The sequence below is a fragment of the Monodelphis domestica genome, chromosome 5, assembly GCF_027887165.1.
Source record: "Monodelphis domestica isolate mMonDom1 chromosome 5, mMonDom1.pri, whole genome shotgun sequence".
NCBI lineage: Eukaryota > Metazoa > Chordata > Mammalia > Didelphimorphia > Didelphidae > Monodelphis > Monodelphis domestica.
In genome coordinates, this window is record NC_077231.1 from 184840478 (window position 1) to 184854229 (window position 13752).

General features: G+C 33.1%; 1 protein-coding gene across 7 annotated transcripts in view; it reads left to right on the plus strand.

The window, feature by feature from the left end:
- Nucleotides 1-13752, plus strand: part of ST7 (suppression of tumorigenicity 7) — a 300665-nt gene that overhangs the window by 130017 nt on the left and 156896 nt on the right. For 6 of the 7 annotated variants that reach the window (XM_001364496.4, XM_056799579.1, XM_007504185.3 and 3 more), the window contains exon 2: nucleotides 8149-8231. In XM_001364496.4, the coding sequence (XP_001364533.1) occupies nucleotides 8149-8231 (83 nt within the window). Of the gene's footprint in view, nucleotides 1-1123; nucleotides 1155-8148; nucleotides 8232-13752 lie in introns of those variants that run through there. The other variant, XM_056799580.1, reaches the window with a different exon arrangement.

Here is a 13752-nt window from a genome sequence, read left to right on the forward strand (position 1 = left end):
ATAGTAACAGACAAAGTACTACAGATATTCCCATTTTTTTACAGATGAAGAAAGCTTAAGTGACTTGTTTATCTAGGGTCATACCAATATCTAAGTTTGAAATATGAAATTTGAATCCAGATATTTCTGACTGTCAAGCCCAGCATGCTGTCTGTTCTGGGCTATTATGGATATAAGAAGTTACAGTTCCTACTCTTGAAGAATTGATCCCAAGAGGTTCTAGAAGGATTATGTTAGAGTAATTTGTATTTCACATCTTTAGTTTCCATTGTGTTTGTATTCTAAAGTCTCTTACCGTTCTTAGTCTAAGAAAAACAGATGAATAAAAGTTTTAACAGATGTGTTGTTTTAATATTATTAGAGGAACCTTGGAGAGCAAGTATAGCCTCATTTCTAGAGGTCAAATGATTTTCCATGGTTATCAAGTTAGTTCCAGTGCCAGGATTAGAACCCAAGTCCCCTGACTAGGAAACACAAGATAATGGTCTAGAGTTATTTATACTATCCCATGCCTGTTTTCAGATACACTAAGCCAGCTTTATTTATTCTTGTACCTGAACGAGGTGCTTTAGAAAAAAGATACAGGGGGAGGAAGAGAAGGATCACTCTCCTGCTGGCTAAATCCACATTTTTTAGTCTGTTATCAGCATTCCTATTAAATTGAAAGGAAACAGATCCAAAGAGCTTCACTCTTCTCTTTTGGGAGAGAAGCCCAGGTTTGACCAAGCTATTACTGTACAGATGGGCTCATTCTAGCAAAGGAGAAGTGACTCATTAAGGGCTTAACAGAAGATATGTCCTGTGGTGTAAGGAACCAGGCTGTTGTAGCCTTGGTCTCCAATTGATTTGAGCTGGGAAAAGGAAATAAACAGGAGAAATCCAGTTCACAGTAGAAACAGATGCCCAGATATCTAGCTGAAACAGTTTACCTGTAAAGTTGCCAAGGCAACTGAGGCTGCTTATGACATCAAGGGAGAAAGGGAAAGATAGACAGAATGATTTATGAGGGTTTTCTTGCCATAGGAACAAGGCTAAAAATATATCTCCCTCTATTTTTCTTTAGCTGGAGAAATGGTGCAGAGTTTATCAAGGGCAGAGGAACTTGGGGCTTTACATATCATTTAGAGAGCTAGTTGGCATGGCTGAAAGGGAAGGTAGACATTTCGTAAGAGGCATTTATTGAAGCTGAATTTTACACTTTTTGTTTATATTGCTTTAAAAGCTATATTTACGTTGGTGTAGAACTAATTTTATATGGAATTTTATACATACAAATCGAATATTTTCATATAGACAAACATGTTTTTATATGATTTCTGAAGTTATTTTTTTCTGAACCATTTTTCTTAAATCCTTTTACTGTTTGATTTAAAAAGTCAAATAAAGATCACTATATAGATTATCTAGGTTATTATAGTACCTAATATTTAGGGTATATTATAGTAATTAACCATTTTGAGAAACTTTCCAATAGTGAAGAAGACCAAATTTATTCATACCCTATCTGTCCTTGCCTGCAGGTAGAAAGTGCTGTCAAGTGTTATTTTTTGTTTGGGAGACTAATATTTTATTGTAATTAAAGGAATATAATCTCTTCAATTTTAATGCCCTGAAAATATGAATTGAAGCATGTGTTAGCTAAGTTATAAAAAGTATAATTTTTTTTGTCTTCTACCCATCACTAGATGAGGAAGTCAATAAATGGGAGTGATTTCTAATTACAATAAGCAGGAGAAGGAGAATAGATATTAGGATAGAGTAAGGAATGAAGAAAAAATATTCTATAATTGAACTGTTTTTAAAATTGCAATTGGTAGACTAAAACAGTGCTATAGTTTTCTTTCTAATACATTTTGAAAAGAGGGAAAATTTTTTTTGAGTGGAGGTTCTTCCCAAACTTATTTGTATAATAATTGGATGATAGAATATATATATGAAAGTGCTTTATAAACCTTAAGATTTAATATAAATGTGTTATCATTATGGTATTATTCTTTATTTGGTACAAGGTTAACACTTGGCTTTAGTGTTCTGCTGTTAATAACAACAGCTAGTATTTACATAGGATTTTGAGACTTGCAAAAGTGCTTTACAAATATCTCATTTTGCTCTCCCCCCAAACCCTGAATGTAGATACAGTGATTATCCCCATTTTATAGATGAGGAAACTAAGGTATACAGAGGCCAATTGGACTTGTCCACATACCTAGTTAATATCCAGTGTGGCTTTACTTGGGTTTTTCTGATTCAAGGTCCAGTGTTGTATCCATTGTGCTTCCCATAGACATGGAATGATTCTATATCAATTTCTACACTTTCAGCTATAGCCAGAATACTGATTGAAATGAAATAAATTGCATTTTTATTCTATCCAGATGTCCTAATTTTACAGCTTTGAAGGTATTGTGACTTTGATATATTTTCTCCAATTAAGTCCTTTGGAAACTCATGATCTTGGTTATGTTTCTTGGCTTAATATGACAGTCATCAATGTTCCTTTCATAACCCACAAATAAATGTTAAGGAAAATGTCAGGGAAAACTCCACAAAACCCTGGAGTGACCAAAGGTCAAGAAAGATTGTTTCTATTGTAGGAGGAATACAGAATCATATCTTTCTGCCTCTAGGCATTTCTATATCAACAGAGTCCATTCCAAATATAATAAAACCATCATTAACTAGCACCTACCTAATCAATTAGTCGGTCTGGCACATTTTACTTTAAGAAGCAAAAAGCAAATAACAAAATATCAAAGATCCATAGAATCTTTAAAGTTAGAAGGGACCTTAGAGAGTGCCTACTATTTATAGAGCACAACCTCTATTAAAATAATGAATTCCCAGTATAAAAGTTCCGACTAGTGGTTATGCAACTTGAATACTCTACCATTGATGATTAAAGTATGTAAACATCAAATTCTATGATATAGCCATGGCTTCATACACATTCATCTTAATTTAAAAAAATCTGTAGATGTAATAGGCACTATACTATAAAATTAGGGATGTGCTGTGTTAAGGGTCTATGAAAGACAATTGTTAAATTTTAGTTTGAGCAGTTTCACCTTGGAAATCAGCAAATACTAGTGGTCAAGGCTTTATTTTTCAATGTATTGTCCAGGCTTAAGAAAGTAATGGAGAAAATGTTAATAATGTAGACTCAACTCTGCATTTTTCTAGAGAGGTGGTGGTGAAACATAAACCAGCACCTCCCAATGTATGATCCACAGTTAGGAGAGAAGTTTCATTATGGGCACTATCTATTCCAGAAAGACATAATAATGTAGTGAAGCTAGGGCTTAGCTTCAAAGTGGAGACCTGGATTCAATTCCTTTTTCTGACATAGATGGGTTATGTGACTATTGGCAATTGTACCACACCAATTGAGGATGCTTTCTCACTCAGAGTTCCCTCTACCAGAGAAATCATAGTTTTGGATGAAATCCATATTAAGCCAGGAAAATATACATACACATTTTTGAAAGATCTCTAATATATTGAAATACCCTACTTTATTCTCAGTTACTAAGAACATTAAGTTACTTAGAACCCTCCTTTCTAATCCTTTGAAATGTTTTTCTGCATTGCTTACTGAGATACTCAGACAGATGTGTTTTCTTATCAGTATGGTTTTCTGATTAATTATGCTGGTTGCAATCCTTTCTGGGGGACTTTTGTCTCTGTCCATGACCTTCAGTTCTCAAGGAGCACAAGCTCTGGCAGATTTCTACTGTGTTGGAAAGGTTTCCTTGAGTACAGTCCCAGACAGAATGAATCTGTTTTCTAAGGGCTAACTGAGCTAAATACAGAAAGTTCATCACCAGTAGGCTAGCCAGTTGTCGACAAATTTCTTGGCAGTGGCAACTCATGTAACAAAGAAAAAACCAAAATGGCCCTCATTCCTGTTCAGCCTTCTGTATCAGCAGTGATGGTGCCAGAGTAGAGGAAAAGCAAGACAAAGGCTGCTGAGAATCCCAGTTTTTCAGACTGTCCATAGACTTTATCTGAGTTGTTGGTCCTCTAAATGAATATTTACCAAATACAAATAAATACCAAATAAAATGTTGGTACTCTAAATTGGTCTAGTGAAGAACTTAATTGTAGCAGCCTTGCAGTTCTGAGTGAATGAGAGGGTGACTTAAAGCTTCAGCTTGGAGAAGCAAATAAAAGAATTAGAGGTATGCACTCTACAATGCTTATTCCATTTATTTGAGTTTTTACTCATTTAAAATCTTTTAAAAATCTTCATAGCCTATTCCATAAATGATAGAGACAGGAAAGCCAAACCTATTTGATTAATCTAAACTTTTAGACCAGCATCTTTAATTCACTTCTAGCCACACTTTCCAGCTTAATAGTTGGCTTGCACTGATAATGCCACTTGTATTGGAGGAGAAAAATGTGCAATCATATATAGACATATCTGGTCTTTCTTTTGTTAAGTTGCTGTGATGCTGTGGTTTCCAGGAATACCTTTTGCTTTAAAAGTGGGAACAGTCAATCTTTTAAAAAACTACATGATAGGAGTAGTAAATGGAAGAGCTCTTTTTATAATACATGCCATGTTGTATGGACCTTGATAAATGTATTCTTGACATGACTGTCTCCAGTTCCAATGATAATTTTCTGTCATACTCATCCAAGTGAAACCTCCCATATTTTGATAGTTATGTAGTTGCCTTCTTCCCCTTTATCTTTTACTTGTCCTTTTTGAATATTGTTCCATTTTTATCCAGTCATCACTGTAACTTGCAAGAGTTATTTTAAAATTCATGTGCCCAGTTATAAAACACTCCCATTTAATTGACCACTTCCAGCACACTTTAATAATATACCTTTTATTCCATTACCTTTGGTCACCAGTAAAAATGAGACAATTGTGTCAGGTTAAAGTTCAGCATCTTAAAATTGTCTTTTAATACAATTCAAAAGTGGTCATTACATATGCTTCTTAAATAGTTATCCTTTAAAAGTGTCTTATTGGATCAAATTAAAGCATTGGTAAAAATTCAAAAGATATCTTATGCCTTGCTCTATATTGTGATGTATTGGACTAACTGCCAGGTTTTAAAAGGAAGTTAGAAGAGTTTGAAAGAATTTATTCTTCACAAAGCTGGGCTGGTTGGGGATATGTTTTTGTTGTTATGTTTTAGCATATGAAAAGGTTTGGAAATCTAATTGAATTTTCAGTTTCCCCCTTTGAAAATGCAGGTGGTATGTTTTCTCCTTCCCAGTTTTCAGAGACCTTACCATGCCTCCATTAATACTCCAAGATTATTATGAACGGTTTCAGTGATCATTTTAACTAATTCCTTAGTTGCCCTCAGATGTAGGTCATTCAAGCCTGTAGATTCAAATAATCTAATTTACTTGAGTATTCTTTAAGTAGATCCTCTCCCATTTCAATGTGGCTTTTTTGTACTTTCATCCCAGTGGAGAACGTGCTATTTCCCCCCCAAAAGAAATAAAAGCATGTATGACAAGCCTTTTAATGTAATTGGTTAAGAGCTTTTTCTCCTTCCCTAATGAAAAGACTCAAAACCTTTTTCTTTCCTTTAGGCCTAATGCATTTTAATAACACTGCTCAATGTATATTGTGTCCCAAAAATCTTAGGGCAACTTAAAGCTTTAAAGCTTAAGTTTTAAACTGCACTAAAACTTTTGGGATACTCTGAATTTATTAAACTAGCTCCCTGAAATATAGATATAAAGTGAAGATTTTTTATCTAAATCCAAATAATTATCCATGATGAGCCAGATGCACATTTACATTTCATCATGATGAATGTATTTTTTTCAAAACCATATAAAAGTGGTTTCTGCAGGTCAAAGTAATTATAGGATTTGCTCTCCTTTCTTCAACCTTATGCACTCTTATTGAAGACTATTGTGGATCACTTTTTGCCCTTAATTATAATAGAATGCTCCAAAATAAAATAGACTCAATGACTGCAGTCTTCATTTGGTTTGAAATGGATTTCTTTTGTTACCCAAAATTAAGGAGAAACCTTAATAAAGTGTATTATTATGACATAATAATGAGAATAAAATTGAAAAGAGCACAGTTTTCTTGTCTTTTTAAATTCACCTCATGCAACTTAAATGAAAATAAAATGCATCTGAAAACAAACTTGTTGACCACCTCTGTCATCATCCTTGGTAATTTATTGAAAGTATGCTACTGTTTGGTCTGTCTTTGTCTTTCCCCGACCTTATTCAGTATAATAACTTTATTCCCAGCATGGAGGCATTCCATTTTTATAATTGTAAAAGTGAAATATGGCTTTAAAAATCTTTACTAGCAATATCAAGAAAGATGGAGTTATTTCTAAATATGAGGTATTAACTTTGTCACTTTCTGGTTCTCCTTCTGTGTCTTTATCTGCCCTTATCTGACTCATTTCCATTCTCTTTCTCCATTTTCATGTCCCCTCTCCTCGAGTTGAATATAATGAATAGAAGCACATATATGTATATATTAGTATTAGTTGCTGTATTATCTTCAATATTTACTGGAATGTATTTTACCTTACCTATCTTTAATTTTTAACTATGTACGAATGACTTTATTGTTGTTTTTTAAATGGAATCAAGTTCCTGTTTATACAGGTGCATATTATGTATACTTTTTTCCTAGGAATTTTTTTCCCCATCTGTTTATGTTCCATCTACAATTGGAGAATCTATCAGTTTTCAAGAGATTCTGATTTAAGTTAGTATCTTTTGTAGTTTCAGCAGATTTGTTTGAAAAAATCCACTAAAAAGAAAGTATGTTCATCTTTGTTCACACAAGGAATATAATATACCTTTTCTTTTTAACCACAATTAGAAAATTAGCATAGGAGGGATAGGTGGTAGGATTTGGAGTATAGAAAGATATCCCATTATGATAATTAAGAGATGAATCCCAGGATCTTATAATCTAATTATGAATCATGGACTCTAGCCTTTAATTTCATTCTTTCTTCCACTGACTGTTAACTTTGAAAGTGACAAATAGCAATTTTTTTTCACTTATGGCAAAACTAACTGATTTGTTTCCCTTTAAATTCCAGGATAATCTTTCTTTTAGTGTCCCACCTCTCCTCCCCACTACTAGACTGACTACATTATGACCCTCCAGTTATTTTGGTACTAGAGCAGGAGTGTCTGCTTTACTTCAATGACTCCTTGGCTGGACCCTTCCTGGCTGGTACCCCATGGCTGTTGGCCTGTGCACCCTAGTTACGCTACCGTTTGGTTGTTTTGCTTAGTGTTTTTAAAATCGGATCTAATAACTGACTGTCTTCCAAAGAAAGATGTGGTGATAAAACATAAATGTGTTGAGTATACATTACTTAGAAAAGGTAGATGGATAAATCATCAGTTTAAGCTAGTAAAAGGTCAATTTCTGAATAATGAAATGTATAATTAAAATTATATAGTGTAGCAGTGTGTAGACTGATACTGTTGTGATAATAAAAAAAATACCTAAGTTGGGTGTTGTCTATACTTTGAAAAACAGTAGATTATATAAAAATCAGTTCAATTATTTGGATTTTTCTTAGTGAATGAATTTGTTGAAGAATAGAGTAGAAATTAGTTATTAAGATGATTGCTGGAAAAGAGTATTATATAAATAAAAGGTTGCATTTTGGCATGGTTTATTTGCTCCATAAATAGAACAACCCAGCAGCTCTATAAATAAGTTTTAGGATTTCACCAGTGTACATCCAATTTTTAACCTTCCCTTTTGTTACCATAGTATGTAATATATTAAGTCATTGTTCTTTTGGACTTTGTATCTATAGAATTGTTATTTGACTTTTCAAGGGCTTAGTCTATTGGGCCAACAAAAATATAGTCATGGCTTTTTGGTTGACAGTTGAGTAAAGATGTTGTTTGCATAAAGTATTCAGTTGTAACCACAATGGAAAATGCTCTACAAGGCTAGTGTTTGGAGGCAGAGCTAACAGTTGCTTTAGTTTTTATGGTTCAAGATATGTGATTGGATATATTATAAATCCTTTTTTTTTTAAACAACTGGGAGCCAGTTGATGATGGGGTTCTAATTTATTTTAGATATTTAAAATTATCTGGACTAATAGAAAAGAGTCAATGTTCTTGACATTCATATTTCTTGTTTTTCTCTTTCTTTTTTCCTTCTAGTGAGTATGTTTTTGAACACATTAACACCGAAGTTCTACGTTGCTCTGACAGGCACTTCCTCACTAATCTCAGGGCTCATTTTGGTAAGTATTAGAAATAATATTTTCATTTTGAACTTTTGTTACCAATTGAATAATGAACATGAAAAAAGACATTGTATCAAGTTCATTGGGGATATTTTTTTTCTTCCCAAACTCAGATTTTCCTATTGTTTATCATAGAAAAATAATAAACCATTATTGGATATAATTATTGCAGTGGTCTTTCTCAGTACTAAGAATCCACAAATGTAATTCATCTAATAGCTTAACTGATTCTGTACTGTGTGACTCTTCTATTGAAATAAATTTTAAGATAAAATTATTTTTTGGAGAGATTTAAAGTTAGCTCTAGGACAGGTGCACAGAGTATGAATAATAAGCTAGATGAACTAGTGATCTTAATGTGGTAATGGATCAAGTTTGGTCTCACAAGTATCATGATGACCTGTTAGAATGAGATTCGTGACTAGAATATGAGGTAGAAGTAGGTAGGTATACTATATTGCAGTGGTTTCCAATGTTTTTCATTTCTTGAATTCATTTCAACCAAAAAAGAAAAAAAAAGTGTAGTGAATTCCCATACTCACATCCAGCAATTATTTACTACTCTAAGGCACAATTAAATAATATTTAGCCATCCATGTTTATGACCCCTCTTCCTAGGTATATGGGAATCACTATTTAATTGTAAAGGAAGAGAATAGGAAAAAGTATCTGGGGTGGGAATAGCATTACATATTAAAGATAGACCACATGTCAGGACATTTATGAATGAATGGGAAAATATGGATAACATTTGGATGAAGAACAATAGAGGTAGAAACAGAAGTGATAGTGCCATTGGAATGTGTTACAGATGACTAGGACCAAAAGAAGAACTAGATAAAGAATAGGGGAAACAGATCTCAAGTCTGGAACAGAGGCATGTTAGGAAACTTTCTTTTTCCAGATATCTGCTAGAAATCTGTCACTCTTCCCAAATCACTACTAAAGGGAAAAAAAAGGATTATACTGCATTTTAGTCACAAGTCTACCAGAAAGAATTTTATTCAATTAAACATTTAACATTTTTGAAAATTAATTTTAAGTTCCAAACTCTCTCCTTCCTCTTTCCTTCCCCTACCCATTGAGAAGTTAAGAAAAACCAAAACTTATTGCAAATATGTATAAGAGCAAACATGCTCTTCAAGATAAGGCAAAACAAATCTCCAAATTAGCCAGGTCCAGAAAGAAATAATAAAATAAAGAAAAAAGGAAAAGAAGAAAGAGAAGAAAATAGGCTTCAGTCTGTACTCAAGTATATCAGCTGAAGTTTTTTGGGATTGGTGAGTTATTTTATTGAACAGTTACTCTTTTTCAATTGATTTTCTTTATAATATTTCTGATATTGTATATATTGTTCTCTTGGTTTTGCCTACTTCACTTTGTATCAATTCATATAAGTCTTCCTAAATTTTTCTTAAACTGCCCCCTTCAAAATTTTTTATAATACTAGAGTGGTCCATTGCATTCATATAGAATAACTTGTTCATCTGTTCCCCATTTGATGAGTATCCCCTCGATTTGCACTGCTTTTCTTCTTCAAGAAGAGCTGGTTTAAATATTTTTATACATTTGGTCCTTTCCCCCTTCCTTTGATCTCTTCTTGGTATAAGCTTAGTAGAGGTATTGCTGGGTCAAAGAGTATGTACAGTTTATTAGCTTTTGGGGGCATAGTTCTAAGTTGCTTTCCAGAAAGGCTGCACTAGTTCACAGCTCCACCAACAGGGTTACTTCCCCACAACCCTTCTAGCATTTGCCATTTTGTCAACTTTGCCAATCTGATGGGTGTGAGGTGGTACCTCTGAGTTGGTTTTAATTTGCATTTATCTAATTATTAGTAATTTAAAATCTTTTTTATATGACGACTGTTAGCTTAGATTTCTTCCATCTTTATTATCTTCTACTGGAAGTCTTTCCCAACCCCTCTTAAATCTATTGCTTGCTCCCTCTCTTATTTGCTTTCTTTTTTCCTATATGTATCCTATATAAATATAAAAGAAGCATGTGCACCTCCCCCCATTGTGTGTCTGTCTCTCATTCCCTCCCCATATATATGTGTGTGTGTGTGTGTGTGTGTGTAGATAGATGGATAGATAGTGTCTTTTGAATATACAATTTTTGTTTGCTTATTGTCTCTTCCATTACACTGTAAAGTCCTTGAGGGAAAGGATTGCCTTTTGCCCCTTTTTGTATCTCCAGTATTTAGCACAATGCCTGGCACATAATAGGAAGGCACATAATAAATGTTCATTGACTGACTGAAATTCTCAGTTCTTGTTTTAATGTATTTTCTAATATATTTTGCTGAGTGACTTCCTCTGAAAACTGGCTATTCTTAGTCTTGGCACAAGTAGATGCTGCATAAATACTAATTCCCTTCCCCTCCCCTTAATATCTTTTGACCATTTATCAATTGAGGAACTACTCTTAAAATATATTTTATACATTATAGATATATACATATATATATTAGAAATGAGTCCCTTATCAGAGAAACTTGCTGAAAATTTTTTTTAACAAGTTCCAGCTTCTCTTCTGATTTAACCCCAATGCTTTTTTTTTGTGCATGAAAAAACATTTTATGTAATCAAAACTGTCCATTTTACTTCTTGTGAATCTCTCTATCTCTTGTTTGGTCTTTAATTTTTCTTTATCCATAGATCTGAAGGATGATTTCTTTTATCTTTCTCTAATTTGCTTATGATTTTCTGTCCAAATCACATGTATGTTTGGAGCTTATGTTAGTATGCAGTTTGAGATGACCTATAACCATTTTGCCATATCATTCTTGAGTTTTCCCAGCACGTTTTGTCAAATAGTTTGTTATTGCCCCAGTGGCTTGGCTCTGTGGTTTATTAGTAGGTTTCTGTGCTGATGTGTTTCTGTTTATTGAGACTTAATCTGTTGTACTCTTCAATCTCTCTTTTTTATCTAGTGCCAATTTGTTTGGACAATTATGGCTTTGTAGGATATAATTTGAGATCAAGCACTGATAGATTCCCTTCTTCCTTTTTTTTTTTTTGCCTCTCTTAACCTTTTGTTTCTCCAGATAAATTTTAAGATTTTTTTCTAGCTCTAGAAAATAATCCTTTGGTAGCTTAATTGTTATAGTACTGAATAAGCAAATTAAATTAGGTATTATCATTTTTATGATATTGGTTGGACCTACCCATGAACAATTAGTATTTCTTCAGTTAATTATATATGTGTTTATTCATAAAGAGAATTTTGTAATCGTTCACATAGTTTCCATGTGGTAATTAAAAAAACCAACAACAACCTTACCTTCTACCTTAGAATTGATATATTTCAGTTCCAAGGCGGAAGAGCAGTAAGGCATGGGTACTTGGGATTAAGTGACTTGCCCAGGAACATAGAACTAAGAAGTGTCTGAAGCCAGATTTGAACTTAGGTTCTCCTTGTTCCAGCCTACCCCCTTTGTGATGTTATTTTAAGGAAAGCAGGGTTAATTCTTATGCTTTCTAGTATTTTTTCTCTACACAATAATGGGGATTGCATTTTGTCAAAATTTTATTGAAATAATCATGACTTTTGTTATTTTTATTATTAATAGGGTCAATTATGTTTATAGTTTTACTAATATTGAACCAGAGTTTCATTCGTGGTATAAATCTAGTCCAATGATAGCATATGATTTTGTGATAAAAAGCTGTACTCTCCTCACTTATAGCTTATTTAAATTTTCACATGAATACTTAGTGTGGATATTGGTCTCTAGTTTTTTTTCTCTGCTTTGAATCTCCCTGGTGTAGGTATCAAGATTATATTTATTTCTTAGAAGGAATTTGGTAGGACTTCTTACCTATTTTGTCAAAAACAATTTAGATATTGGAATTAATTGTATTGGAATTAATGATTCTTTAAATATTTGGAGATTATTGAGACTGCTGATCATGCAACGGATAGAATTCTGGGACTGAAGTCAGGAAGAACTGAATTTAAATCAAACTCCAACAAGTCATTTAAGTGGTACTACCTAAGTTTCCTCAACTGTAAAATGATAATAATAATAATACCACCTACCCTATCATGAGGATTAAATGAAATTATTGTTTAAAAAGTATTTAGCACAATACCTGACACACAGCAAACATAGTATAAATGCTTATTCCCTACACACCTAGAATTCATTTATAAATCCATCTGGTTCTAGTATTTGTTTTTTTTTTTTTAAGATTATTTCTGGCTTGTTCAAGTTCTTTTCCTAAAATATGGTTATTTAAATATTGTGTTTCCTGTTCCATTACTTAGGACAATTTGCATTTTGTAAACATTAGACTATTTCATTTAGATGATCAGTTTTATTATATAGTTGGCTGAAATAGCTCCAAATAATTGGTTTTATTTCTTCATTAGTTTTGAATTCCCCTTTTTTGTTTTTTGGTACTGATAATTTGACTTCTTTTTAACAATCAAATTAGGTAATAGTTTATCTATTTTATTTTTTTATTCTACAATCCAGAACCTGGTTTTATATATTAGTTCTGTTTTTTTAAACTTTCAATTTTTTAATCTCTCTTTTGATGTTTAGGATTTCTATTTTGGTGTTCAATTTAACACCAATCTCCAAACAAATTGCAGTCTAGAGGGAGATACATCCTTAGTCTATTCCCTGTCTCTTCATGCCAGTTAGCATTTTTTAACCCTCTATCCTCATACCAAGAATTTGATGTAACATGTATTAGAATCTAGGAAGAGAAAAATCACAAGTTGTAAAATATAATTTTGGGTTAAAATTTAAATTTCAGACTAGTTCCTTGACTGTAGTTACTAGTACATTACCTTTTTGACCATTCCTCTCAAGTATTTGAAAAGGGCTTGCTCTCAAAGGTCAGGGTCAAAATCCTTTATGAAAGGAGAAGGGTGAGTCACAGTGCCCCCCTTTTCAGAGTTTTTGGGAAAAAGGAAACTGCCCTTAGATGGGTCAATAAAACTCACTAATGTGGGGCTGGGAAGGCAATATCCCAAACCATAGCAGAGGTACTTTATTCTGAGTTTTGCTACCACCATAAATTTGTTTTCCCAAAAATGTCCTTTTGTCCTTGACCTAATGTGTCTCTTAAGTCTAAAAAGAGCATTTAGACCAGAGTTGATTTTTTTGATACTTTCAGCTTAGTTGAAAGGATGATTAAAAAAATATACTTTCATATCAATATGGCCAATACTTTTAAAGTTTACATTAATGATGTGATTTTATCTTGTGAATTGTTGTTGTTGTTTGGTCTTCCTTGACCACCATTTGGGATTTTCTTGGCAAAAATATACTGGAGTTGTTTTGTCATTTCCTTCTTTAATTATTTTTATAGATAAGGAAACGGAGGCAAACAGGATTAAATGACTTGCTCAGGGTCACAGTGAAGGGCTGGGGCTAGATTTTAACTGAGGCCTTCCTGATTCTAGGCCCAGTGCTCTATTGATTAAGCCGCTTGGCTGCCTCTGTGGAATTATTAGGGAAATGTTTTATTGGATCTGATTCTTACCCACATGGAGGCATTGGTTG